The 19,205-nt window shown below is 36.3% G+C and overlaps 1 protein-coding gene across 6 annotated transcripts in view; it reads right to left on the reverse strand.

Moving 5' to 3' along the window:
* The window catches only part of ROCK2 (Rho associated coiled-coil containing protein kinase 2), a 141,314-nt gene that overhangs the window by 73,382 nt on the left and 48,727 nt on the right, over positions 1-19,205 (reverse strand). For all 6 annotated transcript variants that reach the window (XM_086700027.1, XM_086700026.1, XM_086700028.1 and 3 more), the window contains exons 2-3: positions 9,730-9,811; positions 8,677-8,777 (exon numbers count right to left, since the gene is read on the reverse strand). In XM_086700027.1, coding sequence (XP_086556153.1) covers positions 8,677-8,777; positions 9,730-9,811 — 183 coding nt within the window. The remainder of the gene's footprint in view (positions 1-8,676; positions 8,778-9,729; positions 9,812-19,205) is intronic.

The following is a 19,205-nucleotide window of genomic DNA, read 5'->3' on the forward strand; positions in this document are numbered from 1 at the left end:
AGAGAACGACAGTGAAACATGGTTGAAGAAAGACGAGAAAATAAGGAGCATGCTCTGAAATGAGTAGCCTGCCCAGGATGAACAGCATAATGGAGAATAAGATTTCAAGACAAAATTAGTGACCTCTTAAAAAAGGGCCAAGAAGGCCAGGATGAAGACTTCATGCTTCATTTAGTAGTTAAGGGAACCGTGAAACCCAAATGACAGATACAATAAATACATTTTAAAAAGGTCAGACTGACAGCAGTTTACATTAGGCAAATCAGATCTGTATTTCCCACCTTTTATGTATCTCAGAAAGAAAACAGAAAACATGTTAGAAAAGCCCCTAACTGATTCTACTATACCCATACCCAAAATGGGGGTTAAGATAGGAGTGATACATGAAAATACAAGAATATGAAGAATGGGAAAAAAAACCCAGTCAAATAGTAATGTGGGCCCAGCTGAGCCTGAACAGCATGAATTACAGATTTAATAAGCACGGTCTTGATAGTTTCTCCATCAGCACTTGCCAATCCAAAAATCAACCGTACAATGGGGAAACATTATTACAGCAGTGGAAAACAAAAGAAAATACTAAGGAGATACTCATACCTGACTAGAAATCAAAGGGTGTCTTGGATGACAGTGATGACAGTGAACCAAAAAAATTGGGCTGGAGAAACGTTATGAGTAGGACTCACTAACAAGTTAAATTTCTTAAAATGAAGAAAAGAGAAATCAATGACTTCCAATTTTTGGCTTGAGCAATTGGATTAATAGTGGAGTCATTAATTAAGATGGGTAACAACTTTCTGGAAAAGTTAGAGAGGGAATCAAGCATTCTAATTTTACATGTTTCAGATGTGACACATCTTTTTTATTTTTATTTTTTAACGTTTATTCATTTTTGAGAGACAGAGACGGAGCAAGAGGGGGTGGGGCAGAGAAGAGGGAGACACAGAATCCCAAACAGGCTCCAGGCTCCAAGCTGTCATCACAGAGCCCGACGCAGGGCTCGAGCCCACGAAGCACTGAGATCATGACCTGAGCCGAAGTCGGGTGCCTAACTGACTGAGCCACCCAAGCGCCCCTTACATGTGACACGTCTTAATGGAGATATCAAATAAGCCACCACGGATAGGAGTGGAGAGCAAACAAGAAAATGCTGAATAGCAGCTATGAATCTGAGCCTTGACATCATATGGACTATATTTAAAGTCACAGGAATAGGATGAACGCACCTCAGGAGAGAATGCATATCAAAGAAACAAGAGCCTGGTCTTTGGAACTATGATATTTACAAGTCAGGTGGAGAATGAACCACTAAGGAAACTTCGGAAGAGCCAGGAACACCGGAAGAAGTGATGTTTCAAGAAAGGAGAGCAGAATACTAGTGAGAGACTGAGTAAGAGAAAACACCGTGCAACCAATAAGGTTACACAAAGTCTCTATTTCTGGCACAGAAAAATGATTATGACCATCCAACAAAGAAAACAGACTCTGGAGTCCTCTACCTAGGTTCGAGTCTCAGTTCAACCACTTAGTAGTTATGTGAACTTTAGCAGGTTATTCATCCTGTCTGAATTTCCCTCTCTGCCAAATGGGCATGATAGTAATAACATCTATCTGAAGGAGTGCTGTGAAGGAAGACTGGTTACTATACAGAAGTTGCTTAGAAGCCTGCCTGGAATGTAACTGCTATAAAAGTGTGTGTTATTATTTAATATTACATTAAAAAACCACAAATTACAAAACCATGTATATGATTCCTTAATACACATATAAGACACTCATACATTACACAAATCTTTAGAAGAAACAGAAGTGAGAAAGCCATACATCAAAATAATAAAAGTAGTTATCTCTCAGTAGTGGGACAATCAGTGATTTTAAAAAGCATAATGCTATCTCACTTCTACTAGAAACGTATTTGTCACATAAATAAAAGAATTTTTATTTTTAAGGAAGGATAATCGGCATTGATGCAATTTTTATAACTCCAAAGGGAAAGGTCTTAACTTTTCTAGAATGAAAACAATTACAATAAAATATAAATACCCACTGAAAATAATTTGGTCCTAGTTTTCTATCAGTTCCCAATGTTTCCAACTATCAAAGCACTAAAAGAATACCAACAGGCTAGTTACCTTTATGTTTGAAAATGAAATAAAGAGAAGACATGATAAAAGGAGATTTTCACATTTTATCCTACCCAATTCTAAGCAATTTAGACCTTTGAGAGCAAGAATGCATTCATATATTAGTTGTGTAGTTTTAAATAAAACCACAGGAAAAATTTAATGAATACTTTTAAGAAAAGTGAGCAGGCAACATCACAAAACCAACTAAACATGTGGCCCCAAACTCCAAAATAAGATACAACTTCAAAAACAAAAATGCTAAGGGCGCCTGGGTCACTCAGTTGGTTGAACGGCCAAGTTCAGCTCAGGTCATGATGTCGCAATTCATGGGTTCGAGTGCCACATCAGGCGCTGGGCTGACACCTTGGGAGCCTGGAGCCTGGAGCCTGCTTGGGATTCTGTGTCTCCCTCTCTCTCTGTCCCTCCCCCACTCACACACTCACTCTCTCTCTCTCTCTCTCGAAAATAAACATAAAAGATTTTTTTTTTAAATGCTAAACATATTTCCATTATTGAACAGGAAAACTTTTTATACATTTCCCCAATAAAGAATCATAAATAGGTAATTCCTAAGATACATGCATTACATTTAAGAAGGTTAACTTCGAACTCTCTTTTAGAAGCTAGGCCACTATTTTTTTTTGACACTATAATAGTGGCCAGCTCAAAATAAAAGCTCCATGAATGCAGGTGCCTTGTCTGAGTAGTTTACCTATACGACGTATTGCCAAAGCTTATAATGGTTACCTGACATTAAATAAACATTTACTAATCAATTAACAAAGGAATACTAAAGAACAATGTATATTCTATTACCAGAGATGAAGACTAAATATGTACCTTAAGAAGACATTTGCCAGGCTAGAATTCATACCTTTCTTTTTCAGAGAAAAGTAGATTATGACCTATGTAACTGTAAACAAAGAAATAAGCATGCATACCTGTTCAAAAAGGTAACTTCACTGAAACGTTCATCCCAACACACATACACATGCTGTTATGGGATGAACTGTGTGCTGTCTCCTTCTGACCCCCCCCATATTTTGAAAGCCAACCTCTAGCACCTCAGCATGTGACTGTATTTGGAGACAGAGCCTATAGAGAGGCAAGTAAGTTAACAGAGGCTATTAGGGTGGGTCCTAATCCAATCTGACTGGTGTCCTTCTAAGAACAGGCAATTAGGACACACAGTGACACAGGAGGCACAAGCAAGCACAGAGGAAAGACAATGTGAGGACACAACAAGGCAGCGCCATCCACACGCCAAGGAGAGAGGCCTCGGGAGAAACCAAACCTGCCAACACCCTGATGTTGAACTTCTAGCCTCCAGACGGTGAGAAAATTAAGTTTTGTTGGTTAAGTCACAGTAGGTGCTTTTTGTTAGGGTGGCTCTAGCAAACCAACACACGTAAATACATATAAAATTTAGAGCAACACTTCGGATTATTCATTTACCATTAAAACATTTAGGGGCACCTGGGCGGCTCAGTCGGTTAAGCATACGACTTCGGCTCAGGTCATGATCTCACGGTTCATAAGTTTGAGCACCGAGTGGGGCTCTGAGCTGATAGCACGGAGCCTGCTTCGAGTTCTCGGTCGGTCTCCCTCCCTCCCTCCCTCCCTCCCTCCCCCACCCCCCTCTCTCTGCCACTACCACTACCACCCCCACTAGCTCATGCATGCTCGCTCTTGCTCTCTCTCTCTCTCTCCCCCTCTCCAAAATAAACATTAAAAAATATTTTAAAAGATTAAAACATTTAAATTTATAAATCCTTAGAAACTGGCAAAAGTGACAACAGACAGTATTTACTTAATACCTACAATGTGCCAGATCCCTCCCTGGTAAGTACCACACATGTAGAGCTTAATTTAGTCCTCAAAAAATTTCTTGTATGTTCTATTATTACTGCTACTCCGAGATAAGGAAATTAAAGCTTTGATGACAGAAAATCTACACATGAGAAGAGAAACAAAAGTAGTTGACTCTGACTATTCTTCCAAAGTATTGCTCTTAATCAACCTAATATACAGAATATTATTTTCCATAAAAATGAGATGTGATAAATGACCTAAACAGCAGAATCTAAAAATAGTGGTATCAGATAAGATCACCCATGTTACAGACTTTTCATGATATAAAAACACAAATATACATCACCTCTGTAGATGGGAGAAAAAAGACAATAACCAATTCTGCCCACCTAGAATTATAGAACTTTTCAATCTATAAATAAACGCCTTTTTCAGGTGAGGAAATTTAGGCTCAAATAAATTAAATGACTGAGCACCTCCTCTTTTTTTTTTATTAAAGTTTATTTATTTTGAGAGAGTGTGTGTGAGCGAGGGAGGAGGGGGAGGAGGAAGAGAGAGAATCCCAAGCTGGTTCCACACTGTCAGCTCAGAGCCCGATGCAGGGTTCGAACTCACGAACCATGAGATCACGACTTGAGCCAAACTCAAGAGTCAGATACTTAACCGACTGAGCCACCCAGGCACCCCTGTACTTTCTTGACTCATGGCATTCTTACATGCTATTCCCTCTGTATTTTGACTCCCACCCCAGTCCCTCTTCTTCATGTGCCTAACTTCTTTACATCTAACTCAAATGTCATTTTCTCACAGTGAGGTCTTTCCTAACAACCCTACCTGAATTAAGCACATCCCTCCGTTATTCTCTCTCGTAACATCCAGATCTTTTCCTTCATCGTATTTATAATTTGAAAATACTTCACTTATTTATAGTACTTTTTTTTTTTTTTTCCAACGTTTATTTATTTTTGGGACAGAGAGAGACAGAGCATGAATGGGGGAGGGGTAGAGAGAGAGGGAGACATAGAATCGGAAACAGGCTCCAGGCTCTGAGCCATCAGCCCAGAGCCTGACGCGGGGCTCGAACTCACAAACCGCGAGATCGTGACCTGGCTGAAGTCGGACGCTTAACCGACTGCGCCACCCAGGCGCCCCAATACTTCACTTATTTAAAGTAAAATTCCTTATCTCTTCCACAGAAGTACCACTTTTAGAAAGATTGAGGCTATGTTATCGCATCTTTAAAAGCTAGCAAAGCTCCTGAAGCAAAACAGATCCTGATTAAATACTTCATTGATGGAAGGATACATGAACCATTTCATGTGTGGCAATTAACTGCTAATATTTACTAAGCACTTACTATATTCTAAGAAACTGTTCCAAATTTAATTACATATATTTCTTCCACTAATGCTATGGGGTTTAAATGTTACTGTTATCTTCATTTAGCAGATAAGAAACTGAGGCAGAGAGTGATTAACGTGTCTGCACGGACAGCTAGTCAACAAGTCAGAAGTCAAGTGTAAGCAGTCTGACTCTAGCTCTTAAATACTACAGTATAGTTGCTGTGGCACACTAAAGTTACTTTTACAACGAGAATTTTCTTTGTAGAAACGGACTAGTGGGCCCTCTGTGGTAATATATATTTTTTTTCAACGTTTATTTATTTTTGGGACAGAGAGAGACAGAGCATGAACGGGGGAGGGGCAGAGAGAGAGGGAGACACAGAATCGGAAACAGGCTCCAGGCTCTGAGCCATCAGCCCAGAGCCCGAAGCGGGGCTCGAACTCACGGACCGCGAGATCGCGACCTGGCTGAAGTCGGACGCTTAACCGACTGCGCCACCCAGGCGCTCCAGTGGTAATATATTTTTAACCTGACCAAAAAAAGTATTCCATAAGACAAATCTGCACCTACTATTGTAAAACTTTCTTTGGATGACTAGAAAAACATAATCATAAAGATGTGCCAAATGTGGAATACTGCCTACACAGCTGTCAAACTAATTTATCTAACACATGCAAATCAACTTTAAAAGACGATGGAAGAAGCACTTGGACTTTTCATTTTGAATCTTATCCTTCTTTTCAAGACTCCCTGCCAAAGGTAACAGAACAAAGAGCTAATGCCAAAACAAACATGCTCCAAGTTCTTAGGTCAGGTCAGCAGATTAATGGAATGTTAAAGTGTTTCTCATTTTTAAAAACATGTGAATTTGTTTTATAGAAAATAAAATTTGGAATGGAAAGTTAACAACAAAAATAAAACCCTCTTCTTTTCCTTTCCTTTCTTGAACGTATTGAATTTGAATTATCAAACTAACCTAACACAGAACAATGACTACCCTGCCACAAAAACATGACAAGCCAAAATCTGTCACATTTCCTTCAAAAACAGAATTCCAAATTCTATTCTCTCTTATCTACACTGAATCCTGATTATGAAGAAACAATGTATTTATTTCAAATACTAGTATTATGAATTTATGTATCAAATAGGCAATAATTTTAATAGTGGCTAACAGGGAACACTATAGGCTTATTTTTTTTTTAATTTATTTAGTGTGTATTTATTTTTGAGAGAGAGAAAAAGAGAGGGAGAGGGAGAGAGGGAGGGAGGGAAGGAGAGAGGGAGGAAGAGAGAGAGGAAGAGAGAGAGAGGGAGGGAGGAGAGAGAGGGAGAGAGAGATCGAGTGTGAGCTGGGGAGGGGCAAAGAAAGAGGGAGACACAGAATCTGAAGCAGGCTCCAGGCTCTGAACTGTCAGCACAGAGCCTGACGCGGGGCTCGAACTCACAAGTGGTGAGTGTCAGAGCCAAAGTCTGACACTTAACCAACTGAGCCCCCCAGGCTCCCCAGGCTTATTTACTTTTAATTCACTTAATCCCCTATAACAAACCCATGACACAGGTATTATCATCTGTATTCTATAGTTTGGAACTCAGAGAGATTGAGAAACTTGTCTATACTCACTATAATCTTTGAGTTAGGCCAAGGCAGAGATAAGATTCAAGTACTTTATATTTTCCACTATCTTACAGGGCCTGTCATAACTCAACTACCATGTAATCTAATCTCTGACCCTCCCCCCGCCCCCACTCCCCCCTCCAAGCGCATTCTACTAGCCAAAGTTACACCACTTTTCACAGACTCAAAACAAAACAAACAAAAAGCACATTACCTTGCAAGGCAGCCCACTCCTCAAATCTACTCCAAATTAACTTCTCAATCCCTTCAACCGCACCTCAGATGGCATCATTTCAAGTCCCTGAGCGTTCCATCCCTTGAGTACCCTCTACCAACATGCCTTTTAAGACACGGCAACAGTGCACAGAGAATGAGTATTCCATTATGGCCCAATCATCTCAAGAGAGAGAACACAACACCTATATCAAAGCAATCCAAACTTCCTTTACTATTTTGGACAGCCACATCACCAGTGACTCTTGCTTGGTTTACATTCAAGGAAAATTGTTCTTCAATTTATAATTACTGTTAAGGAATCTATTTCTTGAGTTCTTCACATCTAAGCACAGTTCTTTATTCTGGCTAAATTTCACTTTTATTGGCCAATGGCCTTCCCAACTAATGATTTCTGGATTTTGACTTATCATCTGAAATCATCCTCATACTTCAGTTTTAACTCATTTGCAAAATTATTCACCGCGTCACCACTGCCCCCATACAATAAATGCCTTATTAATAAAGTGGTGAATAGGAGAAGAGAGAACTCTAAAATCTGTCCCTGGGCATCTCTGTCCAAGGTACAATTCATGCCTTCCTCAGTCTCCTTAGGATACAGCTATAAATTAGCTGTCTATTAAATTATATGTCTATGAAATTATAAAACTGTCTATCCATATGCTTATTCGTTGACATTTCTCCATATCCTCTTCAAGCATGACAGACTTTTTCAAATATCTTATAGATATACATCACACCTATTACACTACCCTGATCTACAAGTTCAATAAACCTATCAAAAAAAGAAGGAATGAAAGAGAAGCAAAAGTGACTTGTTCCTAAAGAAATTATGCTAACACACAGTGATCAGTGTTTTTCTCATGCTCCATCAAAAAATAGAAGAACACTACTGAGCAAAAGACAGAATTTGACCCCATAATTTAATCAAAGAGATTAAGATTAATCTAAGATAGTGGAAAATATAAAGTAGTTGAATCTTATTTGTAAGGACAAAAAGAGTGGAATTTCGTATTCGAGTGACAAAAACAGGAATATTATTACAGTTCCTCATGAATACAAATGACATTTATTACAAACATTTATATTTCCAGTTGGTACCACTTTCATCTGCAAAGATAAATTTCATATGTACTTTCAGTTATTATTATGGCTTTCAGTTATTGCAATGTTTCTCATATTATCCAAATAAAATCTGTTAAGGAAGAATAAATGTTATTAACATGAACATATTAAAAAAAACACAACAGTTCTTGTGGAATATTAACTGCTGGAAAGGTCACGTATGAAACCACACTGGCCTGATTGTAAATCTCAGTGTTTCAGAGTTACAAGAAACGTGGGGTATCAGTTTACAATTACCTCCTTTTACAGGTGAAGACACCGAGGGTTTTCAGAGATGGAATGATTTGACCAAGCTCACAAAACTAATTCTGGCATGGCTGGGCAGAAAAATAACATCGACTCAGGGGCTGTTGGTAATATTTCACAAAACCCTGTCTTTAAAAATAATATAAAAGAAGAAAACAAATACTTTCTTACCAGCTGCACTTCACCAAAAGCACCTCTCCCAATCACTTTTACAACATCATAGTCTTCTGCCTTCATCTGCAGACCTCTGATTTTTTTCACAATTTTCTCATCTGCAATAAAAAAGATTACATTTATAAACAATACTTTACAATAATCACCATATTTGTAAACAAATTTTCATTTCAAGAAACTGGGATTCGTTTTTAGCTAAATCTGTCAGTTTTCAAAGGTTGCTTTTTAAACAGCTAAGATACATATTAACTTTACATGAAAGAACCAAAATGCTATGGTTTATTAACACATATAAAACAAACAGTACTGACAACCAAAAAGTAAGAATTAAGCTATTCTGTTGCTTGATAAGATGACAGCTGAACAATGAGGATCCACGCGTCCTAGCAGTGCATTCTGAATCACGGCAGAAAGCTGCTATGAAATTACTTGCAAGGCTAATCTTAGTAATAAATTTTCATAGTCTACTTCTTTGGGAAGTAGTAATCACATATTGTAGATATAGTATCTAAAGACAAGATTGTTTAGTCATGAAAATAGTCCAGTCTCTAACAATTCCAACTTAAAAAGCTTACTATGATGATATAAAGTGTGTATTAGATTATTTTGAGAATTTATTCTTAGAATTCAACCTCATTTACACCTTCACTCCAACATCAATACTGGCAAATATTAAGTTACTGCATACATGACAATAATTGTTATCGCATTTTCTTTCATTACCTAGACCGACATGTCTACATTCATACAAACATAAGGCTCATTAAGTCTCCTAAGTAGTGTAAATCTAAGTCTTAAAATTGTTGGTATTAATTTAAAAGTTCTCTTTGAACTGCCATAAATAACCTGTGCTAAACTCAGTCTGAATAATTTATATAAAATCTTGAACTTTAACATACTGCAACTAGATCTGCAGTTTTTCTTTAAAAATAAAGAATGCTAGCATTTAAATGAACCAACTAGCAAACTAGTTTATAGACTATAATATTAATCAAACATAAATCTCTTATCAAAAGTATAGTTATAGGATCAAATATGAAGGTTACTCACATCTATTTAAGAAATTATCTATATTCTTGTTTTTCCTCAAAGCAGGAAAATCCAAATCAAGGACCAAGGAATTTAAGCCATCCTGTTTAACAAAAAATTAAAAAAAGGAAAAAGAAAGTTGTTACAATTTCCAAATATTAAAAAAAAGTCTTTAAATTTTATGTTGTTCTTGCTAAATAAATATCAATCTACTTTGATATGAAATTGTCCAATGGTTCCATATCCAACAGTTTTAACTCATTTCCTAACTTCTGCCAGAGAATATTATGAATGATTGTATCATGTTTTCCTTTGTTATTTTAGCCAGTAGAAAAATATCAGTTTAAAATATGCACCCACTATTATTTCTGCTAGTCAGATGTCTTCCTTTCTCTCTTTAAATGCCCAGTAAAATTTCACCACGCTTTTTTGACTTTAAGAAATGCACACAGGGGCGCCTGGGTGGCTTAGTAGGTTGAGCATCTGACACTTGATTTTGGCTCAGGTCATGATCCCAGAGTCGTGGGATCGAGCCTCATGTTGGGCTCTGTGCTGAGCATAGAACTGTTAAAATTTTTCTCTCCCTCTCCCTCCCTCCGTTCTCCCTCTTTCCCTCTCTCCCCCTCTCTCTCTGCCTCTGTTCCCCATTCACTCTCTCTCTCTCTCTCTCTCTCTAAAATAAGAAAAAGAGAAAGAAATACACACAGACTAAAGAAATTAAGAAAATAATCCCATTTACAGCTGCATCAAAAAGAATAAAATACCTAGGAATCAATTTAACCAAGGAGGTGAAAGACCTGCACACTGGAAACTGTAAGATATTCGTGAAAGAAACTGAAGATACAAATAAATGGAAAGATATTCCCTACTTATGGATTAGAAGAGTTAATATTGTTAAAATGTCCATACTACCCAAGCAATCTGCAGATCCAATGCAATACCCATCAAAATTCCAATGGCATACTTCACAGAACTGTAACAAATAACTGTAAACTTTGTATGGAACCACAAAAGGTAACAAACAGTCAAAGCAATTTTAAGAAGAACAAAGCTGGAGGGATCATCCTCCCAGATTTCAAACTATACCACAAAGCTATAATAATCAAAACAGTATGGTATTGGTACAAAAACAGACACACAGATCAATAAAAAGGAAAGTCCAGAAATAAACCAATACATATATGGACAATTAATCTTTGACAAAGGAGGAAGAACATATGATGGAGAAAGGACAGGCTCTTCAATAAATGGTGTTGGGAAAACTGGATGGCAACATGCAAAAGAATGAAACTAGACCACTGTCTTACACCGCACACAGAAATGACCTTGAAATGCATTAAAAACTTGAACGTAAGACCTGAAACCATAAAATTCCTAGAAGAAAACATAGTCACTAAGCCTTTTAACATGGTTTCAGTGACATCTTTATATGTATCTGACTCCAAAGGCAAGGGAAAGAGAAACAAAAATAAAGGACAAAAATAAATTTTCGGTACATCAAACCAAAAAGCTTCTGCACAGAGAAGAAAACGTACTGAATGGGAGAAGATATCTGCAGACCACATATCTAATATGGGGTTAATATTCAAAATATATAAAGAAATCATACAACTCAACAACAACAAAAAGCCAAAAATTTGATTTAAGAAATGGGCAGAAGAACTGAAGAGACATTTCTCCAAAGACAGATAGTATATGAAAAGAGTTCAACATCACTAATAATTAAGGAAATACAAATCAAAACCACAATGAGATTTCACCTAATACATACTAGAATTACCAAAGAAAAGAAGTAACAAATGTTGGAGAAGATGTGGAGAAAAGGGAACCGTCGCACACTGTTGATGAGGTTGTAAAGTGATGCAGCCACTATGGAAAACAGTATGGAGATTCCTCAAAAAACTAAGAATAGAACTACAATATGAGACAGATATTCCACCTCTGAGTATTGATCTGAAGAATATGAAAACACCAATTTGAAAAAATATTTACAACCCTAAGCCAACTGCAGCATTATTTGCAATAGCCAAGATATGGAAACAACCTAAGTGTTTATCAACAGATGAATGATAAAGAAGATAGTGTATATACAATGGAATACTACTCAGTTATAAAAATGAATGAAATTTTGCCATCTGCAATAACATGGATGGACTTTGAAGATATTGTGCTAAGTGAAATAAGTCAGAAAGAGAAAGAGAAATACCCTATGATTTCACTCATATGTGGAATCTAAAAAAACCCAAATGAACAAAATAAAACGCAGACCAGTAGTTACCAGAAGGGAAGGGGATGAGGGGTGGGGGGTAAACAAAATGGGTAAAGGGGGTCAATTGTATGGTGATGAATGATAACAAGACTTGTGGTGGTGATCACTTTGTAGCGTATACAAGATGTCAATTATAAAGCTGTACACCCGAAACTTATACCATAAAAAGAGAGAGAGAGAGAGAGAGAGAGAGAGAGAGAGAGAGAGAGAGAAAGAAAGAAAGAAAGAAAGAAGGAAAGAAAGAAAGACAACCCGACTAAGGAAGTTCCCATTCCCTTAACAAGCATTGATTTTTTTTTTTTTTTTGGCCTAATGCATACAAAGAACAGAACAGAAAAATCCAAAAATAAATATGACACTAACTATCCTTACACTCAGGGAACTCAGTCTCAAAAGTAAATTTCCCCTAAAAACATAAATACAGGAAAACACAATGTTCAGATTTCTTTTCAAGTTTTCTATATTTTCTCTACTTTTTACAAGCATACATTAAATTTATAGTCAAAATAAGAAAAAGTACATACATATAACTTGATGAGGGTTAAGAAAAACTAATAAGAAACAAAGTCTTTAATTACTCAAAGGATATGTGTATGAAGGTAACAATATTTCTAAAACACTATTGCATATACTGTCTCATCTCCAAGTAATTCTGAAGAGGGCATGAAGAAGTACTCTTCATTTTAAAATATAAACTAAGGCTTAGATAGTAAGTGACTTTGATTTGTCCAAGTTCATGCCATTAGGAAATGACATAGCAAATACTACTTAAAACTTAAAGGTCCAATATACTTAACTCATCCCTAGTCTCAATGGCCAGACTAACACCAAGAGGAGCTTGGAAGAGTAAAGAAGGAGCTTAAAGAACTGAAGGATTGCTAAAAAATAAAACAGCAATTAAAAAGCCTTTTAGGAATGTGAGTACGGTGGAATGGGAAAATTAGAAAGGCAACTTGAGTTTTTAATTTACTAATTACAGAGAAACTGCACATCCTATGTTTATTTACCATTCAGTTATACTTCATATTTTTAATTTTCATTCTTCAAATATTTTGTTCACATTTTATGAAAATATTATTTAATAACAGAAAGGGCACAGGTGTTAAGAGTAAACTACAAATTTTTTTTTACCAAAATTAAAATTCTTTATAACCCACTGATATCATCAATGCAGACACATAAAACAATCTTAATGCTCCTGAACTGAAAAAAAATACATTAAAAATAATAAATATTCAACTTCCAGTGAAGCTGAGATTATTCAAGTCACACTTTGAGATCCCACACATATATACACCCACAATTTCCCTCTCCAGGACAGATGAACTGCTTCAAGGATTCCAGCATTTTAGCATACTTGGCTATTTTTAACTACCAAATTATTGCTATATCTTTTGGGCATAATTTTGCTATTAGCAATAAATTTACTGGTTTAAAATGTAAAATCTGAATCACTTATTTTTTTAGGTATACCCATAATTAATGGCTTTAAATCAAAGAAAGGTGCATTTATTTGGAAAGCCTTCTTCTGTACCTCCATAACCTACCTCTACAAGAATTAAAAATTTTAATTGACGAGGCAAAAGCTTCTATTACAAGAAGAAATTTCTTCTTCTGGTTCAGAGACTTTTCAAACAAATGGAATATGAACACTTTATACAGATATGATAAAAGTAACTGCATTAAAATCTCCATCTACACATTGGGGTGCCTGGGTGGCTCAGTCAGTTGGGTGGCCGCCTTCAGCTCAGGTCATGATCTCGTGGTCTGTGGGTTATAGCGTCAGGCTCCGTGCTGGCAGCTCAGAGCCCAGAGCCTGCTTCCGATTCTGTCTCCCTCTCTCTCTCTCTCTCTCTGCCCCTCCCCCTGCTGTCTGTCTGTCTCTCTCAAATAATAAACATTAAAGAAAAAAATTAAAGTCTCCATCTACACATAACGATGAAAAAAGAAATCCTTTGGGAAAAACAAAAAAAGCTACAGCTTGACATTAATAAAAGGATTGAATCCCTGCTTATCCTACATCCTCCCTACAAGTTATCACAAGAAGATGGGATCATGTAAAGATTAAATAGTCAAGAAGAAAATCTGGAAATAACTTATAAATGTTTCCCATAATATATCCTACCAGGGTAGAGTCTTTTTCAGCAGTTGTTCAACGCATCAGTAATACCATTTTGGTTTTCTTAAGCCATTTTTAAAGATCAAATAATACCTCACCTGTGCATTGTTTTTTTTTTTAAATATAGCATTTATTTTTGAATAATACTAGAATACTTTAATCTGCTAATAATTTATATCCGAAGAAAATGTATGGGGTAATATATATTTTAAAATGTACATTTATACTTGAGGTTTTATATTTATAAATTTTCACATCTGAAATGTATTCTATTTAGTACCACTTATTAAGAAACAAATTATGAATTTTTTTAAGACACCAGTATTTTCAGTATATGAAATTAATACTGAGATCCAATGGCTAGGTTAGCTCAGGACTTAAAAACCTGTGTCTATGATCGTCCTTGTTAGGTACTTTCATATAAAGCCCAGGCAGTGAGATTTTTTTTTCAGTGTCTGTGATTTCAACAGATTCCCTTTGTAGAAAGTGATACTAAGCTGAGATTAAAAAAAGTTTTTTTAAAGAATAAAACTGAAAGAAAAGCCTACTACCAAAACTCCAAAGCAATGAACAAAATTAACACTACTTGTCCCTTTCATCACTTCCAAGTGCATATAAATGACAGGACCACATTTAAAAGAGCATTCAAAAACAAAACAAAACAAACAAAAAAGAAAAACCACCTACCACTGCCAAAAAATATTCAAGGGCCAAAGAGAAAAATGCCAAATAATGAATAGGAACTAAAGGCACAAATATATAGAAGATTTAAGGGCAGGGAGCAGTAAAACCAATGGCGGAAAATTAAAAGGGCCTTGATGTGGTAAAGAACCAAAACCAGACTGATTACTGGGAAAACAGTAGCTAGAATGAAAATCTCAGCCCCAAAAGAAATTGAAAGAAGTCTTACTGCCCAAGTTCTATACAAAACTGCACAACTAGGTAAGTCAGATACAGCTTTCAATCAAGTCCTGAGCTAACCTCCGAAAACCTGCCCGGTTACTAAATCCTCCACATCTCTAATATTACTGGCCGAGAAAACATGAATCTCCTCCAATAGTGGACTGTGGTTATCTACATGTGAAAAGTTAACATCAGAGGCAGAGGAAGGCAGAGAACAGTGCATTATACTACTGCCTTCCTGAACAAATAGGTACAAGCCAACACCCAATTTTTCCCATTATAATGATCATGGTGGAAAATATATATGTAATGGCTTATTTTCCTAACTTTTCCTGAATGCAGAGCCTTTAAAATTTTAAATGCCAAGAAAGAATGAAGTGCTGGACTTGATTTCACTTTCACTATAAACTGCCCCTAAATATCTGTTTTAAAATATCCAAATAAATGGGGCGCCTGGGTGGCTGAGTCGCTTAAGTGTCTTTCAGCTAAGGTCACTTTCAGCCCAGGGTTTGTGAGTTCAAGCCCTTCATTGGGCTCTCTGCTGTCACCGAGCCTGCCTCAGATTCTCTGTGCCCCTCTCCTGCTTGTGCTGTCTTTCTCTCTCAAAATAAACTTTAAAATAAAGTAAAATAAAATATCCAAATAAAATGCATTCCTCCCCTCTACTCCCCCAAAAGGAACAAGTTTGGAAAGACTTCACCAACTGGGAATGCCTGAAGTGATAAGCAAAATGATAAGAGACACTATGCTAGGAATTTCAATTGTTAAATGCAGCCCAAAATATCCTTTAACTGAAAATTGTATAAAATTATGAGTTGTCAGCATATGGATAGTATTTTTTAACTGGGTAAGATCACTAAAGGAGTATAGACAAATAAAAAAGGACCAAGGGACTGAGTCCTGGGATATACCAACATTAAGAGAATGAGAAGAGGCGACTAAGAAGGAACCAATAAAGGAAGAAGAAAATCTACACTTGTGTTATCTTAGTAGCAAGAATGAGAGAGTGATACATACATAGTCAATGTGACTTGTTTCAAATATAGTTATTTAAGGCTGTGAATTTAGCAATGTGGAGGTCATCAGTTACTTTCATAAGAGCTATTTAAACTATAAATTTGTTATTTTCAAATCACCATTCATTACCTTCTTACTACTTCTGTTTTACTATGATTGCTGTACTCGCATTTAAAAAACAAAACAAAAACCTTCTTGAAGACATTATTTTGGGTTCACACTCACAGACCTTAAATAATACCTAGCATTCCAACTTGACCATAGTCAATATCGTATTTATTACTAACAAAAGGAAGTTTTCTAGACTTGTTTGTGTCATGTACTGTGCAATGCATTTTTACATGCAGTCAACATTTTAATCCTGATAACAAAATATAAGCTAGGTTACTACAGTTATACCCACATCAGTAGGCACAGAAACTAAAGTTATAAGGCAGGTTAAAACATCTGCCCAAGCCAACAGTTTACAATTGACAGTATTAGAATTTTATGATACATTTATATTTTAAACATTACTGAACTTAAAGTTATTCCTCTAACAGAACACTGAACAACATCCAGGTTTTAAAGTTAAGAGCACAAATGAATAGGAAACATATTTTCTGTGTATCTGCTATACAGATAAGTAACCAGGAAATGTTATTTAAATGAATTCTTCATACATTTCCTCCTTCTGTTACTGCAACTCCAACTACAAATACAAAACTAAAAACTGTGGGACCAAAGAAATCCAACTTAGCAAATAAAATATAAATTTTTAAGCCACCCATATGCACGTGGAGAAACTTCTGAAACTTAAGTATACTCCATATTATTTTTACACTATACCCTCTATCTCACCTAGAAAAATCTAAGTCATATTAATAGATCTGCTATCATTTATCAACATCAGATGAGTAAAATCCTTAATGCTTATTTTACAATATTTAGTCTAAGATCTGTCAGTCAAATTAAATTAAATAAACTAAATGTATCCTGTCACCTAACAAAAAAGAATCTTTAAAGAAAAAAAGTCATTGAGGAAAGTAAGAAATAAGAATATTGGGTGAAAGTGTCTCACACACATTTTGCATCCTATAAATTAACTTCACTATATAAACTTGAGTAGCTAACTTAATGAAGCATAAGAGAAATTTTCCTATTTGCTTATATATATTTTCAACTACCTATAGTTACAATAAAGTGAGTTCTTAAAACTCCCTACTGCCTTAAAACAATATATATGGTACATTAATGAAGTAATACTTTTCTAACAGTAACATTCATATTTAGAACACTTAAAGATGAGCAATTATGGGGCGCCTGGGTGGCTCATTTGGTTAAGTGACAGATTTCGGCTCAGGTCCTGCTCTCAAGGTTTGTGAGTCCGAGCCCTGTGATGGGCTCTGTGCTGACAGCTCAGAGCTTGGAGCCTGCTTCAGACTCTATGTCTCCCTTTCTCTCTGTCCCTCACCTGCTCGTGCCCTCTCTGTGTATCTCAAAAATAAACGTTAAAAAAAAAAAAAAAAAAAAAGAGTAATTATATCAAAAACGTATTTAAAATCTGAACTCTGAATTGTAGGGGGAAGGAGAACCTCCTTGAACAAAGAATACAATTTCCACTGATACTAAGCCTTTTTTTTTTTTTTTTTTTAATTTAAGAAAGAGAGACAGCGCGTGAACCATGGGAGAGGGGTAGAAGGAGACAGAATCAGACTCAGCGTAGAGCCCAATGCTGAGCTTGGCCCCACAACCTTAGGTTCATGACCTGAGCAGAAATCAAAAATGGACATTAAACTGACTGAGCTACCCAGGCACCCGGATCTTAAGTCTTTCCAAAGTCTCTGTATTTAAACAGGTTCCTGATTTCTAGAGCCCTTTTTACCCTCACACACCAATGTGGCTCAGCACAGCATTCTTCCAGTTCCTGACTTTATTTACAATTTTGAGGTTTATATTTTGTTCATCATTTTTTTTTTTACATTTTTTAAATACTGTGATAAAATATTATTTATCTTGATTAATGTCGGTTTGGGGCACCCGCTTCAGTTTTGTGCCTACGGCAAAGTGCCTCACAGGCCTAAGCTTGGCCCCAGCCCTGGTGCTAGGAGACTGAAATCTCTGAGACACTCATGAACAATTTCATATTTTAATTTTTTAAAACTGTGCAAAGAATCATAAGTTGATTTGATCAATGCTTTAGAAAAAGAATTAACCGAAATATTAAGTGCAGAGTTAATGGTGAGTATGCCGTGTTAATAAAGCAGCTACTGTATACAGACAGCTTGCGTACCAGACACGGTGGCAAACACTTTCTATAACATCACTTCATGTAATTCACTGAATTTTCCAAGTAGACTGTAGAAGTAGGTGTTATTAACATCATTTTTTTTAATTGAAGAAATTAAACTTAGAGAACTTCTCAGAATCGCAGTTAGAAAATAGCAGGGTTGGGACTGGGTTCAATGCTCCTTCAAGTAATTACTAGTTTGTTTGTTTTTTAAGTTTATTTATTTTGAGAGAGAAAGAGAAAAAGTGGGATCTGAGGAGGGACACAGAAAGAGAAGAGAGAGAATCCCAAGCAGGCTCTGTGTTGTCAGCAAGGAGCCCAACATGGGGCTCGATCTCACAAACTATGAGATCATGACCTGAGCCCAAGTCAAGAGTAGGCCGCTTAACCAACTGAGCTACCCAGGAGCCCCAGTAATTATTAGTATTTTTAGTATTTTAACTAAGTTCTAAATTTTTTCTTCTAAAAATATTAAATCAATAGGAAGATATGAATCAAAGTACTATGCATAACGTAGTATATTGTTCAGAAACACATGAATAAAATTAAGATCAAATTGTACTTGTATTACTGTACTTTGGTTTATAAATCAAAATTGTGTATCTTTTCTTCTAAAAATAAAGTTGTCCTCCTCAAGGAATATATAGTATTTTACTACTCCATATAGAATAAAACAGAAAATCAGTTACTTTCCTCCTCATTACAAAATATCAGAAAAGTTGTGGCGCCTGGGTGGCTCAGTCAGTTAAGTGGCTGACTGTGGCTCAGGACATGATCTCGCGGTTCGTGAGTTTGAGCCCCATGTCCAGCTCTGTGCTGACAGCTCAGAGCCTGGGGCCTGCTTCGGATTCTGTGTCTCCCTCTCTCTCTGCACCTCCCCCATACATGCTCTGTCTCTCAAAAATTAATAAACATTAAAA

The sequence above is a fragment of the Puma concolor genome, chromosome A3, assembly GCF_028749965.1.
Source record: "Puma concolor isolate L17-30 chromosome A3, mPumCon1.1.hap2, whole genome shotgun sequence".
NCBI classification, from domain to species: domain Eukaryota; kingdom Metazoa; phylum Chordata; class Mammalia; order Carnivora; family Felidae; genus Puma; species Puma concolor.